The sequence below is a fragment of the Oncorhynchus nerka genome, linkage group LG22 (genome assembly GCF_034236695.1).
Source record: "Oncorhynchus nerka isolate Pitt River linkage group LG22, Oner_Uvic_2.0, whole genome shotgun sequence".
Lineage (NCBI taxonomy): Eukaryota > Metazoa > Chordata > Actinopteri > Salmoniformes > Salmonidae > Oncorhynchus > Oncorhynchus nerka.
This window is the reverse complement of record NC_088417.1, coordinates 90,519,655-90,534,904: the sequence shown is the minus strand read 5'-3', so window position 1 is coordinate 90,534,904 and position 15,250 is coordinate 90,519,655. Positions and strand designations below refer to the sequence as shown.

Here is a 15,250-nt window from a genome sequence, read left to right as displayed (position 1 = left end):
TATGCACTATACAGACTGTGTGTGTGTGTGTGTGTGTTTCACTGTGTATGCACTATACAGACTGTGTGTGTTTCACTGTGTATGCACTATACAGACTGTGTGTGTGTGTCACTGTGTATGCACTATACAGACTGTGTGTGTGTGTGTGTGTGTGTGTGTGTGTGTGTGTGTTTCACTGTGTATGCACTATACAGACTGTGTGTGTGTGTGTGTGTGTGTGTGTGTGTGTGTGTGTGTGTGTGTTTGTGTGTGTCACTGTGTATGCACTATACAGACTGTGTGTGTGTGTGTGTGTGTTTCACTGTGTATGCACTATACAGACTGTGTGTGTGTGTGTGTGTTTCACTATGTATGCACTATACAGACTGTGTGTGTGTGTGTGTGTTTCACTATGTATGCACTATACAGACTGTGTGTGTGTGTGTGTGTGTGTTTCACTATGTATGCACTATACAGACTGTGTGTGTGTGTGTACTGCCTGTAAACAGTGGCTATGCTGTACGCCTCTCTCTTACTGAAGCCACAGTAGAAAACAACTGGTTGATTCTGAGCAGAGTCCCTGGGACTAATATTACAGTAATACCTGCTTGCCTCTGTAAAGTAGCTTGTACAGACTAAAGTAGAGTAATCCAAACATTACCTCAATGGTAATCTACCAGTGATGTAAGGTAGCTCAGTGGGAGACTGGTAGAGCCCCTGGGCAGAACAGGGTGGTAGAGAGTGGGAAATAAGAGAGAAGGAGAGGAGAGAGGAACAGAGGAGAGAGGAGGAGCAGGGGGCTGAGAGGAGAGACAGGAGGCTCAGAGGAGAGGCAGGGAGCTGTGAGGAAAGTAGAGGCAGGAGGCTGAGAGGAAGCAGGAGGTTGAAAGGAGAGGAGAGGCAGGAGGCTGCAAGGAGAGGAGAGGCAGGAGGCTGAGAGGAGAGGCAAGAGGCTGAGGGGAGAGGCAGGGGGTTGAGGGGAGAGGCAGGGGGTTGAGGGGAGAGGCAGGGGTTGAGGGGAGAGGCAGGGGGTTGAGGGGAGAGGCAGGGGGTTGAGGGGAGAGGCAGGAGCCTGAGGGGAGAGGCAGGAGGCTGAGGGGAGAAGCAGGAGGCTGAGGGGAGAGGCAGGATAGGGTAGGGGTTGAGGGGAGAAGCAGGAGGCTGAGGGGAGAGGCAGGGTAGGGGGTTGAGAGGAGAGGCAGGGGTTGAGGGAGAGGCAGGGTAGGGGGTTGAGAGGAGAGGCAGGGGGTTGAGGGGAGAGGCAGGGGGTTGAGGGGAGAGGCAGGGTAGGGGGTTGAGAGGAGAGGCAGGGGGTTGAGGGGAGAGGCAGGGGGTTGCGGGGAGAGGCAGGGGTTGAGGGGAGAGGCAGGGGGTTGAGGGGAGAGGCAGGGGTTGAGGGGAGAGGCAGGGGGTTGAGGGGAGAGGCAGGGGGTTGAGGGGAGAGGCAGGAGGCTGAGGGGAGAAGCAGGAGGCTGAGGGGAGAGGCAGGATAGGGTAGGGGGTTGAGGGGAGAAGCAGGAGGCTGAGGGGAGAGGCAGGGTAGGGGGTTGAGAGGAGAGGCAGGGGTTGAGGGGAGAGGCAGGGTAGGGGGTTGAGAGGAGAGTCACGGGGTTGAGAGGAGAGTCAGGGGATTGAGGGGAGAGGCAGGGGGTTGAGGGGAGAGGCAGGGGTTGAGGGGAGAGGCAGGGGGTTGAGGGGAGAGGCAGGGGGTTGAGAGGAGAGGCAGGGGGTTGAGGAGAGGCAGGGGTTGGTTCAGAGGAGAGTCAGGGGGTTGAGAGGAGAGTCAGGGGGTTGAGAGGAGAGTCACGGGGTTGAGGGGAGAGTCAGGGGTTGAGGGGAGAGTCAGGGGATTGAGGGGAGAGGCAGGGGGTTGAGGGGAGAGGCAGGGGGTTGAGGGGAGAGGCAGGGGGTTAAGAGGGGAGGCAGGAAGTTGAGAGGAGAAAGGAATCTGATCCACCTCTCAGATCCTGCCACCTGGCTCTGGGTTTTGTTTTGTCCTTGTGGTCGACGCAGTAACATAATTAGATTTCTGGTGACAGCCTGGTGACACTGAGGATCTCAGTGTGTGTGTTTGTGTGTCACTCTGCGGACCTGCCTGCACCTCTCAGCCCTTAAGATCCTTATCCTTCTCTAAAACGCCTCTCTACCAGGGAGCGGGGTCAGGTGACCAGACCTGTCAAAAAGGTCACATCAGAGGTATATGACCTCCGGCCTAACCCCTACGCCTACCTTAGTTATAACATACCCTTTAATTACTGGTCATGTGATCATTACTGCCATTACAAAAAAACAATTGATATGGTAGACGGTTGTGTTATATGATATAGATATAACCCATGAGACAAGAGAGGTATGTTCTATAGCCAGCTGACCAAACAGAACACCTGTCTGAATCAGAGGACACAGGCGATCTCTGACCAAATGGACTGTATGTGTTATGTAATGTAGTTTAGGATGAGCCAACCTCCTCTGAGAAAAAGATGTAGTCCAAATTCAAAATATTTAGATGAAATGTCTAAAATAAATCTGTTTAAGCACAACACCAGAGTTTCTAGGTCCAGGCAGAGCAGAGGTTTGGGATTAGACAAATACATCTGAGAATTATTGCAGATGTTTTTAGGTGTTTTACATTTCCAAATATGTAGATACATTCATATAAGATGTAAAATATTAGGGGCTTTCTAGGTCAGTAAAGAGCACAGGAGATAAGGTTATTCACAAGCTATAGCTGACAGTTTCTACTACAGCTCAACACTGCCCTCCACAGGTTATTGAGGAGTAGTATTCCATTTCAGTCATACAGTACTGAATGCTTCCTGATCCACCCATTATTGAAGCATATAACTTGCTCCATTAGAATCAAAGCCTCATGTATAGCTGGTAATTGATCCACTCATTTTCCAGTAAGAAGGAATGCACTCCCTGCATTCAATCTAATTCACTCAGCTGTTCATTAGCTTGTAAAAGGGACTCAATTCTGAACCAACTTACTGTTTGTGTGTTTCTACTGTACAGCCACACAGTTACTTCCTTGTACAGTATGCAAACCAAACCCTAATCAAGACAAAAACCGAAGACAATATTAAGTGACTCAATTGACCAGAGTAGATTCAAACTTAAAGAGAAAACAACATGACAGTTAGCCAGGGTAGATTCAACATGACAGAGTTAGCCAGGGTAGATTCAACATGACAGAGTTAGCCAGGGTAGATTCAACATGACAGAGTTAGCCAGGGTAGATTCAACATGACAGAGTTAGCCAGGGTAGATTCAACATGACAGAGTTAGCCAGGGTAGATTCAACATGACAGAGTTAGCCAGGGTAGATTCAACATGACAGAGTTAGCCAGGGTAGATTCAACATGACAGAGTTAGCCAGGGTAGATTCAACATGACAGAGTTAGCCAGGGTAGATTCAACATGACAGTTAGCCAGGGTAGATTCAACATGACAGAGTTAGCCAGGGTAGATTCAACATGACAGAGTTAGCCAGGGTAGATTCAACATGACAGAGTTAGCCAGGGTAGATTGTAGTACCTTCATGCTGCAGGCCAGCTCCATCAGTTTCTTAGCGTTCTCCTCTGAGCGGTAGCGTTTGGGAACCGGAACCCGGAAGAACTTGAGCGCCCCCTCAAAGTCTGTTGCCAGCAGGTCTTCCCTTGAGGTCTACAAGCAGGAGAGAAGAGACAAAGAGAGACGTGTCCCAGCTAGAGAGGCTCTGGTATATCCTCGGTTCCAGCCAAGACCCCCCCTCAGTCACAGTCTACCATCTATACTACTGTCAGGAACAGAGAATAGAGGGGGAGGAACCGTGTGTGTAGTGTGTGTGTATGTAGTGTGTGTGTGTAGTGTATGTAGTGTGTAGTGTGTATGTATGTATGTATGTAGTGTGTGTGTGTGTGTTTGTAGTGTGTGTGTACAGTATGTAGTGTGTATATGTTTGTGTATGTATCTATGCAGTGTGTGTGTATCTATGTAGTGTGTGTGTATCTATGTAGTGTGTGTTTATCTATGTAGTGTGTATGTAGTGTGTGTGTATCTATGTGGTATGTGTGTATCTATGTAGTGTGTGTATCTATGTAGTGTGTATCTATGAAGTGTGTGTGTACCTATGTAGTGTGTGTGTGTATGTACAGTTTTGAGGGCTTGGAGGGGACAATGGTGTTGAATGCTCAGCTTTAGTCAATGAACAGCATTCTCACATACAGTTGAAGTCAGAAGTTTACATACACCTTAACCAAATACATTTAAACAGTTAAACTCAGTTTTTCACAATTCCTGACATTTAATCCTAATAAAATTCCCTGTTTTAGGTCAGTTAGGATCACCACTTTATTCAAAAAATGTGAAATGTCAGAATAATAGTAGAGAGAATGATTTATTTCAACTTTTATTTCGTTCATCACATTCCTAGTGTATCAGAAGTTTATATACACTCAATTAGTATTTGGTAGCATTGCCTTTAAATTGTTTAACTTGGGTCAAATGTTTCAGGTAGCCTTCCACAAGCTTCCCAAAGTAAGTTGGGTGAATTTTGGCCCATTCCTCCTGACAGAGCTGGTGTAACTGAGTCAGGTTTGTAGGCCTCCTTGCTCGCACAAGCTTTTCAGTTCTGCCCACAAATTTTCTATGGGATTGAGGTCAGGGCTTTGTGATGGCCGCTCTAATACCTTGACTTTGTTGTCCTTAAGCTATTTTGCCACAACTTTGGAAGTATTCTTGGGGTCATTGTCCATTTGGAAGACCCATTTGTGACCAAGCTTTAACTTCCGGACTGATGTCTTGAGATGTTGCTTTAATATATCCACATATTTTCTTTCCTCATGAAGCCATCTATTTTGTGAAGTCCACCAGACCCTCCTGCAGCAAAGCACCCCCACAACATGATGCTTCCACCCCCGTGCTTCAAGGTTGGGATGGTGTTCTTCGGCTTGCAAGCGTCCCCCTTTTTCCTCCAAACATAGCGATGGTCATTATGGCCAAACAGTTATATTTTTGTTTCATCAGACCAGAGGACATTTCTCCAAAAAGAACGATCTTTGTCCCCATGTGCAGTTGCAAACTGTAGTCTGGCTTTTTTATGGTGGTTTTGGAGCAGTGGCTTCTTCCTTGCTGAATGGCCTTTCAGGTTATGTCGATATTGTTTTACTGTGGATATAGATACTTTTGTACCGGTTTCCTCCAGCATCTTCACAAGGTCCTTTACTGTTGTTCAGAACGAGTCTCCTTCCTGAGCGATATGACGGCTGCGTTGTCCCTTGGTGTTTATACCTGTGTACTATTGTTTGTACAGATGAACGTGGTACCTTCAGGCATTTTGAAGTTTCTCCCAAGGATGAACCAGACTTGTGGAGGTCTACAATTGTTTTTCTGAGGTCTTGGCTTATTTCTTTTGATTTTCCCATGATGTCAATCAAAGAGGCACAGAGTTTGAAGGTAGACCTTGAAATACACCCACTGGTACACCACTAATTGACTAAAATGATGTCAATTAGCCTATCAGAAGCTTCTAAAGCCATGACATCCTTTTCTGGAGTTTTCCAAGCTGTTTAAAGGCACAGTCAACTTAGTGTATGTAAACCTCTGACCCGCTGGAATTGTGATACAGTGAATTATAAGTTAAATAATCTGTCTGTAAACAATTGTTGGAAAAATGACTTGTGACATGCACAAAGTAGATGTCCTAACCGACTTGCCAAAACTATAGTTTGTTTGCAAGAAATTTGTGGAGTGGTTGAAAAACGAGTTTTAATGACTCCAACATAAGTGTATGTAAACTTCTGACTTCAACTGTATATCAGGAGATCGTCTGCTGTATGTAGTGTGTGTGTGTGTGTGTGTGTAGTGTGTCTATATGTAGTGTGTGTGTGTGCATGTAGTGTCTGTGTGCATGTAGTGTCTGTGTGCATGTAATGTGTGTGTGTGTGTGTGTGTGTGTGCATGTAGTGTCTGTGTGCATGTAGTGTGTGTGTGCGTGTAAAGTGTGTGTGTGTATATGTAGTGTGTATGTGCATACACTGTGTGTGTATCATTGTAGTGTGTGTGTATGTAGTGTGTGTGTATGTAGTGTGTGTGTACATGTATTGTGTGTGTGTGCATATGTAGTGTGTGTGTGCATGTAGTATGTGGGTGTGTACATGTAGTGTGTGTGTGTGTGTGTACATGTAGTGTGTGTATGTAGTGTGTGTGTGTGTAGTGTGTGTGTGTGTGTATGTAGTGTGTGTACATGTAGTGTGTGTGTGTATGTAGTGTGTGTGTACATGTAGTGTGTGTGTGTATGTAGTGTGTGTGTACATGTAGTGTGTGTGTTTGTGTATGTAGTGTGTGTTTGTGTGCACAGACTGGTGGCTTACTTACCTTCAGGAGAGCCAGAGCCACGTTGAAGATCACACTGATGCCCTGAGACAGAGAAGAGAGAAACAGAGACAATGAGAGGGTTGGTAGAGAGACACAGGGTTGGTAGAGAGACACAGAGTAGAGTGAGGGAGGGAGAGGGTTGGTAGAGAGACACAGAGTAGAGTGAGGGAGGGAGAGGGTTGGTAGAGAGACGGTAGAGGGAGGGAAAGGGTTGGTAGAGAGAGAGAGAGACGGTAGAGGGAGGAAGAGGGTTGGTAGAGAGAGAGAGATGGTAGAGGGAGGGAGAGGGTTGGTAGAGAGACACAGAGTAGAGGGAGGGAGAGGGTTGGTAGAGAGACAGAGTAGAGGGAAGGAGGAAGAGGGTTGGTAGAGAGACAGAGTAGAGGGAGGGAAAGGGTTGGTAGAGAGAGAGAGAGGGTAGAGGGAGGGAGAGGGTTGGTAGAGAGATGGTAGAGGGAGGGAGAGGGTTGGTAGAGAGACACAGAGTAGAGGGAGGGAGAGGGTTGGTAGAGAGACACAGAGTAGAGGGAAGGAGGAAGAGGGTTGGTAGAGAGACGGTAGAGGGAGGGAAAGGGTTGGTAGAGAGAGAGAGGGTAGAGGGAGGGAAAGGGTTGGTAGAGAGAGAGAGAGGGTAGAGGGAGGAAGAGGGTTGGTAGAGAGACGGTAGAGGGAGGAAGAGGGTTGGTAGAGAGAGAGAGGGTAGAGGGAGGGAAAGGGTTGGTAGAGAGAGAGAGAGGGTAGAGGGAGGGAAAGGGTTGGTAGAGAGAGAGAGAGGGTAGAGGGAGGAAGAGGGTTGGTAGAGAGAGACGGTAGAGGGAGGAAGAGGGTTGGTAGAGAGAGACGGTAGAGGGAGGAAGAGGGTTGGTAGAGAGAGAGAGAGGGTAGAGGGAGGGAGAGGGTTGGTAGAGAGACGGTAGAGGGAGGGAAAGGGTTGGTAGAGAGAGAGAGAGGGTAGAGGGAGGGAAAGGGTTGGTAGAGAGACGGTAGAGGGAGGGAAAGGGTTGGTAGAGAGAGAGAGAGGGTAGAGGGAGGGAAAGGGTTGGTAGAGAGAGAGAGGGTAGAGGGAGGAAGAGGGTTGGTAGAGAGATGGTAGAGGGAGGGAGAGGGTTGGTAGAGAGACACAGAGTAGAGGGAGGGAGAGGGTTGGTAGAGAGACACAGAGTAGAGGGAAGGAGGAAGAGGGTTGGTAGAGAGACACAGAGTAGAGGGAGGGAAAGGGTTGGTAGAGAGAGAGAGAGGGTAGAGGGAGGGAGAGGGTTGGTAGAGAGATGGTAGAGGGAGGGAGAGGGTTGGTAGAGAGACACAGAGTAGAGGGAAGGAGGAAGAGGGTTGGTAGAGAGACGGTAGAGGGAGGAAGAGGGTTGGTAGAAAGAGAGAGAGGGTAGAGGGAGGAAGAGGGTTGGTAGAGAGACGGTAGAGGGAGGAAGAGGGTTGGTAGAGAGAGAGATGGTAGAGGGAGGGAGAGGGTTGGTAGAGAAACACAAAGTAGAAGGAAGGGAGAGGTTTGGGGGGACACAGAGAGAGAGATTGAGTTCAAAAAGAAAGAAAGAAAGTGCGGGTAGAAAGCCGTGGAGACAGGAAGTGAGGGTAGAAAGCTGTGGAGACAGGAAGTGAGGGTAGAAAGCTGTGGAGACAGGAAGTGAGGGTAGAAAGCTGTGGAGACAGGAAGTGAGGGTAGAAAGCCGTGGAGACAGGAAGTGAGGGTAGAAAGCTGTGGAGACAGGAAGTGAGGGTAGAAAGCCGTGGAGACAGGAAGTGAGGGTAGAAAGCCGTGGAGACAGGAAGTGAGGGTAGAAAGCCAGAAAGGGTTAGGGAGAGGGGTGAGGGTATAGGGTTACGGAGAGGGGTGAGGGTATAGCGGTTAGGGAGTGGGTATAGGGTATAGGGGTTAAGGAGAGGGTATAGGGTATAGGGGTTAGGGAGAGGGTATATGGGTTAGGGAGAGGGTATAGGGTATAGGGGTTAGGGAGAGGGTATAGGGTATAGGGGTTAAGGAGAGGGTAGAGGGTATAGGGGTTAGGGAGAGGGTATAGGGTATAGGGGTTAGGGAGAGGGTATATGGGTTAGGGAGAGGGTATACCGTTAGGGAGAGGGTATACCGTTAGGGAGAGGGTATAGGGGTTAGGGAGAGGGTTAGGGGTGAGGGTATAGGGTTAGGGTGTAGGGTTAGGGGTGTAGGGTTAGGGAGAGGGTATAGGGGTTAGGGAGAGGGTATAGGGGTTAGGGAGAGGGTATAGGGGTTATGGAGAGGGTATGGAGGGGTTAGGGGTTAGAGGGTATAGGGGTTAGGGAGAGGGTATAGGGTATAGAGGTTATAGGGTATAGGGGTTAGGGAGAGGGTATATGGGGTTAGGGAGAGGGTATAGGGGTTAGGGAGAGGGTATAGGGAGAGGGTATAGGGGGTGAGGGTAAGGGGTTAGGGTATAGAGGTTAGGGGTGAGGGTATAGGGTTAGGGGTGAGGGTATAGGCATTAGGGGTGAGGTTATTGGGTTAGGGGCAAGGGTATAGGGATTAGGGTTGAGGGTATAGGGTTTTGGGGTGAGGGTTTAGGGTTAGAGGTGAGGGTTTAAGGGTTAGAGGTGAGGGTTCAAGGGTTAGAGGTGAGGTGAGGTTATAGGGTTAAGGTATATTGTTAGGGGTGAGGGTATATTGTTAGGGGTGAGGGTATAGGGTTAGGGGTGGGGGTGTAGGGTTAGGGGTGAGGGTATAGGGTTGAGGGTATAGGGTTAGGGGTGAGGGTGTAGGGTTAGGGGTGAGGGTGTAGGATTAGGGGTGTAGGGTTAGGTTATAGGGGTGAGGGTATAGGGTTAGGGTATAGGGGTGAGGGTATAGGGTTAGGGGTGAGGGTATAGGGCTAGGGTATAGGGGTGAGGGTATAGGGTTAGGGGTGGGGGTGTAGGGTTAGGGTATAGGGGTTAGGGAGATGGATACCTCACAGAGTAGCAGGTCTATGATGTGGAACACCATGTAGAGGGGGAACTTGGCTGTGAAGAGCGTGAGGAACCACTGAGAGGCGTACATATGAGCCTCCAGACCCACGTTCAGGAAGTGGTTATACAGGTCTGGGATGTATTCCTGTTAGAAAATGATACAGAGAAACAGTTATATCACAGCCATGAACAACAGCAGGACACAAGCACACACACGGAAGATGTGAAGATGCCTCTGTATTGAATGGCCTCCGTGTTGCATTTAGTAATTTATTTGTACTTAATTTTGTCTAAATGTATCCTCTATCCTTTCTTACAACCAAGAAGAACTTTAGAACATCAGATCGGCAGTTACTTACAGTTACTTATTTATGTCAAAGTTGAAGCCGGAATTATCTGCCCTGGGATCTCTGTAATTCCGACCCAATTTTGGGGCTACCCAAGAGGAAACACCGACAGTACAGGCAAGCGAGGGGCGATCCTGGCAAGATTAAGGCGAAGAGAGAACCGGCCACCTCTTCCCTACATTTTTGCTACCAACAGGACTCTCGAAACTGCAATATTCTCAGCTTTTCTAAAACACGGCTTTCGGACAAGATACCCCCCATGGCTATCCAACTCGATGGATTCTCCATTCACCATGCTGACAGGACAGTGGGGGAAATACAGGGGGGGGGAATGCTTTTTCATCAACAACTGGTGTGCTGACTCAAGCACGGTGGAAATGTTGACCTATTGTTCACCCGTCTTGGAATACCTGATGGTCAAATGCCGACCCTTCTACCTCCCGAGAGACTTTTCAGGGGTTATTGTGACTGCTGTATACATTCAACCGCAGGACAAGAATGTTATGGAATTCCATCTCTATTCCAATAAATATGACCACTGCCCTGGCGAGAGAGAGGCTATTTCAGACACACACTCGCCTCAGGCTTTACTGCACGTCTGTAGAGATGACGGCAGTGTGGCACTTCGGATTGCAAGTTTACAAACAAAAGGATGCTTCTTCGTTCAAGCATAAAAAAATTACAGACTTTCCGACCCACGAGGAAGTCTGGAAAACTAAAATGTTCCTTATAATTCCTCTAGTTATAATACCTTATAAGGCAATGAATGAAGGCTATTGTTTGCAGTAAATTCAAGATGTATCATGCAAGTGCGGTCAAAAAAATATACCGCTCCCCCGTCTAACCAAGACTCTTCCTCGTGGGCCCGACTTCCTCCCTCAAATAACCTTTCCTCCTCCCGTAGCCACCGCACCGGCCATAAGGGGGTATTCATCTCCAATAATGGCTTCACACTAATAATTCAACTAATAATGCTCTGGTTATTGTATAGAAATACAAATTTGGCTATTTCTAACAAAGAAAAACAAATAACTGGCACTTAACTGTACCATGCTTTAACCAAGCAGAAACACTTACATCTAGATTTAGCAGGTTTTCCTACTTACAAAGCATGTAGAGGTCTGTAATTTTTTATCATAGGTACACTTCAACTGTGAGAGATGGAATCTAAAACAAACATCCAGAAATCACATTGTATGGATTTTTAAGTAATTAATTTGCATTTTATTGCATGACATAAGTATTTGACACATCAGAAAAGCAGAACTTAATATTTGGTACAGAAACCTTTGTTTGCAATTACAGAGATCATACGTTTCCTGTAGTTCTTGACCAGGTTTGCACACACTGCAGCAGGGATTTTGGCCCCCTCCTCCATACAGACCTTCTCCAGATCCTTCAGGTTTCGGGGCTGTTGCTGGGCAATACGGACTTTCAGCTCCCTCCAAAGATGATCTATTGGGTTCAGGTTTGGAGACTGGCTAGGCCACTCCAGGACCTTGAGATGCTTCTTACAGAGCCACTCCTTAGTTGCCCTGGCTGTGTGTTTCGGGTCGTTGTCATGCTGGAAGACCCAGCCACGACCCATCTAAAATGCTCTTACTGAGGGAAGGAGGTTGTTGGCCAAGATCTCACGATACATGGCCCCATCCATCCTCCCATCAATACGGTGCAGTCGTCCTGTCCCCTTTGCAGAAAAGCATCCCCAAAGAATGATGTTTCCACCTCCATGCTTCACGGTTGGGATGGTGTTCTTGGGGTTGTACTCGTCCTTCTTCTTCCTCCAAACATGGCGAGTGGAGTTTAGACCAAAAAGCTCTATTTGTGTCTCATCAGACCACATAACCTTCTCCCATTCCTCCTCTGGATCATCCAGATGGTCATTGGCAAACTTCAGACGGGCCTGGACATACGCTGGCATGAGCAGGGGGACCTTGCATGCGCTGCAGGATTTTAATCCATGACGGCGTAGTGTGTTACTAATGGTTTTCTTTGAGACTGTGGTCCCAGCTCTCTTCAGGTCATTGACCAGGTCCTGCCATGTAGTTCTGGGCTGATCCCTCACCTTCCTCATGATCATTGATGCCTCACGAGGTGAGATCTTGCATGGAGCCCCAGACCGAGGGTGATTGACCGTCATCTTGAACTTCTCCCATTTTCTAATAATTGTGCCAACAGTTGTTGCCTTCTCACCAAGATGCTTGCCTATTGTCCTGTAGCCCATCCCAGCCTTGTGCAGGTCTACAATTTTATCCCTGATGTCCTTACACCCTCTCTGGTCTTGGCCATTGTGGAGAGGTTGGAGTCTGTTTGATTGAGTGTGTGGACAGGTGTCTTTTATACAGGTAACAAGTTCAAACAGGTGCAGTTAATACAGGTAATGAGTGGAGAACAGGAGGGCTTCTTAAATAAAAACTAACAGGTCTGTGAGAGCAGGAATTCTTGCTGGTTGGTAGGTGATCAAATACTTATGTCATGCAATGAAATGCAAATGAATTACTTAAAAATCATATAATATGATTTTCTGGATTTTCTGGTTGCCTGTGATTTATTTATATATAATTTATATATTTCTGGTTGCCTGTGATTTATTTATATATAATTTATATATTTCTGGTTGCCGGTGATTTATTTATATATGTCTGGTTACCTGTGATTCATTTAAATATAATTTATATATTTCTGGTTGCCGGTGATCTATTGATTCCGTCTCTTCGCAACAAAATCTACAGAGCTGACATTGTTGTATGCCCCTTATATATAATATTCTGTTGGTGACAAGAATTTTTATATAATAATTTGAATTGAAAAACTAAGTATTGAATCAATTGTAGTTTTTTGAACCATGTGCCATGGAATCGGTACATCGGAAATCTCTTCCCATTTATTTTGCAAACCTGTATGGCACAGCTGTCAACATTTGTGTCCTCAAATGAAACTGGTATATTTTTCAATTTATGACAGTTCTTTTCAGCCAATATCTTTAATATAAGGCAGGCGAACAAGGTCCCTACCTTCTCCCTTTTCCACTTGCCTCCTCCATTTTTGTGGTAGTGTTGCAATCAGTTGTAAGTTTGGAAAGAGCAGATATTCCCATATATTTTCGATAACTGCATATGTGACATAACTCCTCCGTTTCTATTCATAATATCATTAATAAATATATTTTTTTTTTACATAAGAAAATCCATTCCATTTTTTATGAATAAGTATATTTGAGTTTAACCATAACATTTGTTGTAATATTGGTTCTATATTTTCTGGAGGATAAAACTGAAATTGTAACCAGCTTAGTATGGCTTGTTAAGAAAGGGTGATACTTTAAACAAAACTTCATTTTCAATTAGTCATAATGAGAAGTTGTAATCTGCATAAAGGTAAAAAGACCATTTTGAACAACGGATGAGCCTTTCTTAATGATCTACTGGAGAACCATTTTGGGTTTAAGTATAACTTATGTATGAGTGAAGCTTTTAGTGAGAGGTTTAAAGCTTTAATATTTAATCATTTTAGCCCCCCAAACTCATATTCATTATATAAATAGGCACGTTTAATTCTGTCTGGCTCAGCATTCCAAATAAAATGAAATATTTTTTGCTCACATGATTTAAAAACCTGGAGTAGGCAGATTGTTACTCCAACACACACACAGACTGTTACTCCAACACACACACAGACTATTACTCCAACACACACACAGACTGTTACTCCAACACACACACAGATTGTTACTCCAACACACAGACAGACTGTTACTCCAACACACACACAGACTGTTACTCCAACACACACACAGACTGTTACTCCAACACACACACAGACTGTTACTCCAACACACACACAGACTGTTACTCCAACACACACACAGACTGTTACTCCAACACACACACAGACTGTTACTCCAACACACACACAGACTGTTACTCCAACACACACACAGACTGTTAGTCCAACACATACAAACAGTCAAATGCTCACACACATAATATGCACATACATTTATACTGAAATACAATCATCATATACTGTACACTGCTGCTACTCTGTTTATCATATATCCTGATGCCTAGTCCCCTTATCCCTATACATATCTACCTCTATCACTCCAGGATCATTGTAGATATGGCACTGAAGCTGACTGATCCTGTATATAGTATTCTTACTTACATTATCATGTTCTTATTGTTATAACTTATGTTTATGTTTATGTTCTACCTTGTTATTTGTAGTATTCATGTGTTATTGATTACTGCATTGTAGGGGTTATAGATGGTAAAGGCATTTCACCTGCATGAGTCTCTCCAGCTGGAAGAACTTGCAGTGTAGATCCTCAAAGTTCTGCTTGAAGAGGTCCCTGAGTCCGTAGTCAAACATGATCTTGACCAGAACACTGAAGGCCTGTTCCTCAGGCATCTACATACAGGGCAGAGAGAGAGACACAGAGAAACAGACACAGAGAGAGAGAGCAAGAGAGAGAGAGAGAGAGATGACAGTATATCAGTTCAGTTCTGTCCACCAGGTGTCCGTGTTTCCTTCAGAGAGCTCTGGCACTGTGGTGTCTGAGAGGAAGAGAAAGATCTTCTCTGAAACTCTTCCAGCTTAGACCACTCCATCACAGCCCTGAGCATGTGAAGACAGAAAGAGAAGTGAGAATGTGTGTGAGAGTCATGGAGAGAGAGACACAGAGAGAGACAGACAGAGAAACATGGAGAGAGACAGAAAGGCAGAGAGAGAGACAGACAGAGCACGTCTACATCATCTCTCAGCGTTGGTCATCCGTAACTCACGTGCAGCAGCAGCACAGCGGCCAGGAAAGACTGTCCCTGGCAGTAACCAATCTCCTCATCATACACTGAGTAGGCCTGGAGAGAAGAGGAGAGAGAGACTCAATGTTAGAGACAGAAAGAGAGAGGAGATGTTAGAGACAGAAAGTAACCAATCTCCTCATCATACACTGAGTAGGCCTGGAGAGAAGAGGAGAGAGAGACTCAATGTTAGAGACAGAAAGAGAGAGGAGATGTTAGAGACAGAAAGTAACCAATCTCCTCATCATACACTGAGTAGGCCTGGAGAGAAGAGGAGAGAGAGACTCAATGTTAGAGACAGAAAGAGATACTCAATGTTAGAGACAGAAAGAGAGAGGAGATGTTAGAGACAGAAATGAACCAATCTCCTCATCATACACTGAATAGGCCTGGGGAGAAGAGGAGAGAGACTCAATGTTAGAGACAGAAATGAACCAATCTCCTCATCATACACTGAGTAGGCCTGGGGAGAAGAGGAGAGAGAGACTCAATGTTAGAGACAGAAAGAGATAGAGCAGATGTTAGCGACAGAAAGAGAGAGAGCAGATGTTAGAGACAGAAAGAGAGCAGATGTTAGTGACAGAAAGAGAGAGAGCAGATGTTAGAGACAGAAAGAGAGAGAGCAGATGTTAGCGACAGAAAGAGAGAGAGCAGATGTTAGCGACAGAAAGAGAGAGAGCAGATGTTAGCGACAGAAAGAGAGAGAGCAGATGTTAGAGACAGAAAGAGAGAGCAGATGTTAGAGACAGAAAGAGAGAGAGCAGATGTTAGAGACAGAAAGAAAGAGAGCAGATGTTAGCGCTACTGTAAAGTACATTCTCAGAGTTATAA

The 15,250-nt window shown here is 46.0% G+C and overlaps 1 protein-coding gene across 1 annotated transcript in view; it reads right to left on the bottom strand.

Annotated features, from left to right (window-relative positions):
- Positions 1-15,250, bottom strand: part of LOC115115946 (rab GTPase-activating protein 1-like) — a 159,991-nt gene that overhangs the window by 22,306 nt on the left and 122,435 nt on the right. Inside the window, 5 exon segments of the mRNA XM_065007562.1 lie at positions 3,517-3,645; positions 6,337-6,378; positions 9,269-9,412; positions 13,902-14,027; positions 14,402-14,476. Of these exon segments, the coding sequence (XP_064863634.1) occupies positions 3,517-3,645; positions 6,337-6,378; positions 9,269-9,412; positions 13,902-14,027; positions 14,402-14,476 (516 nt within the window).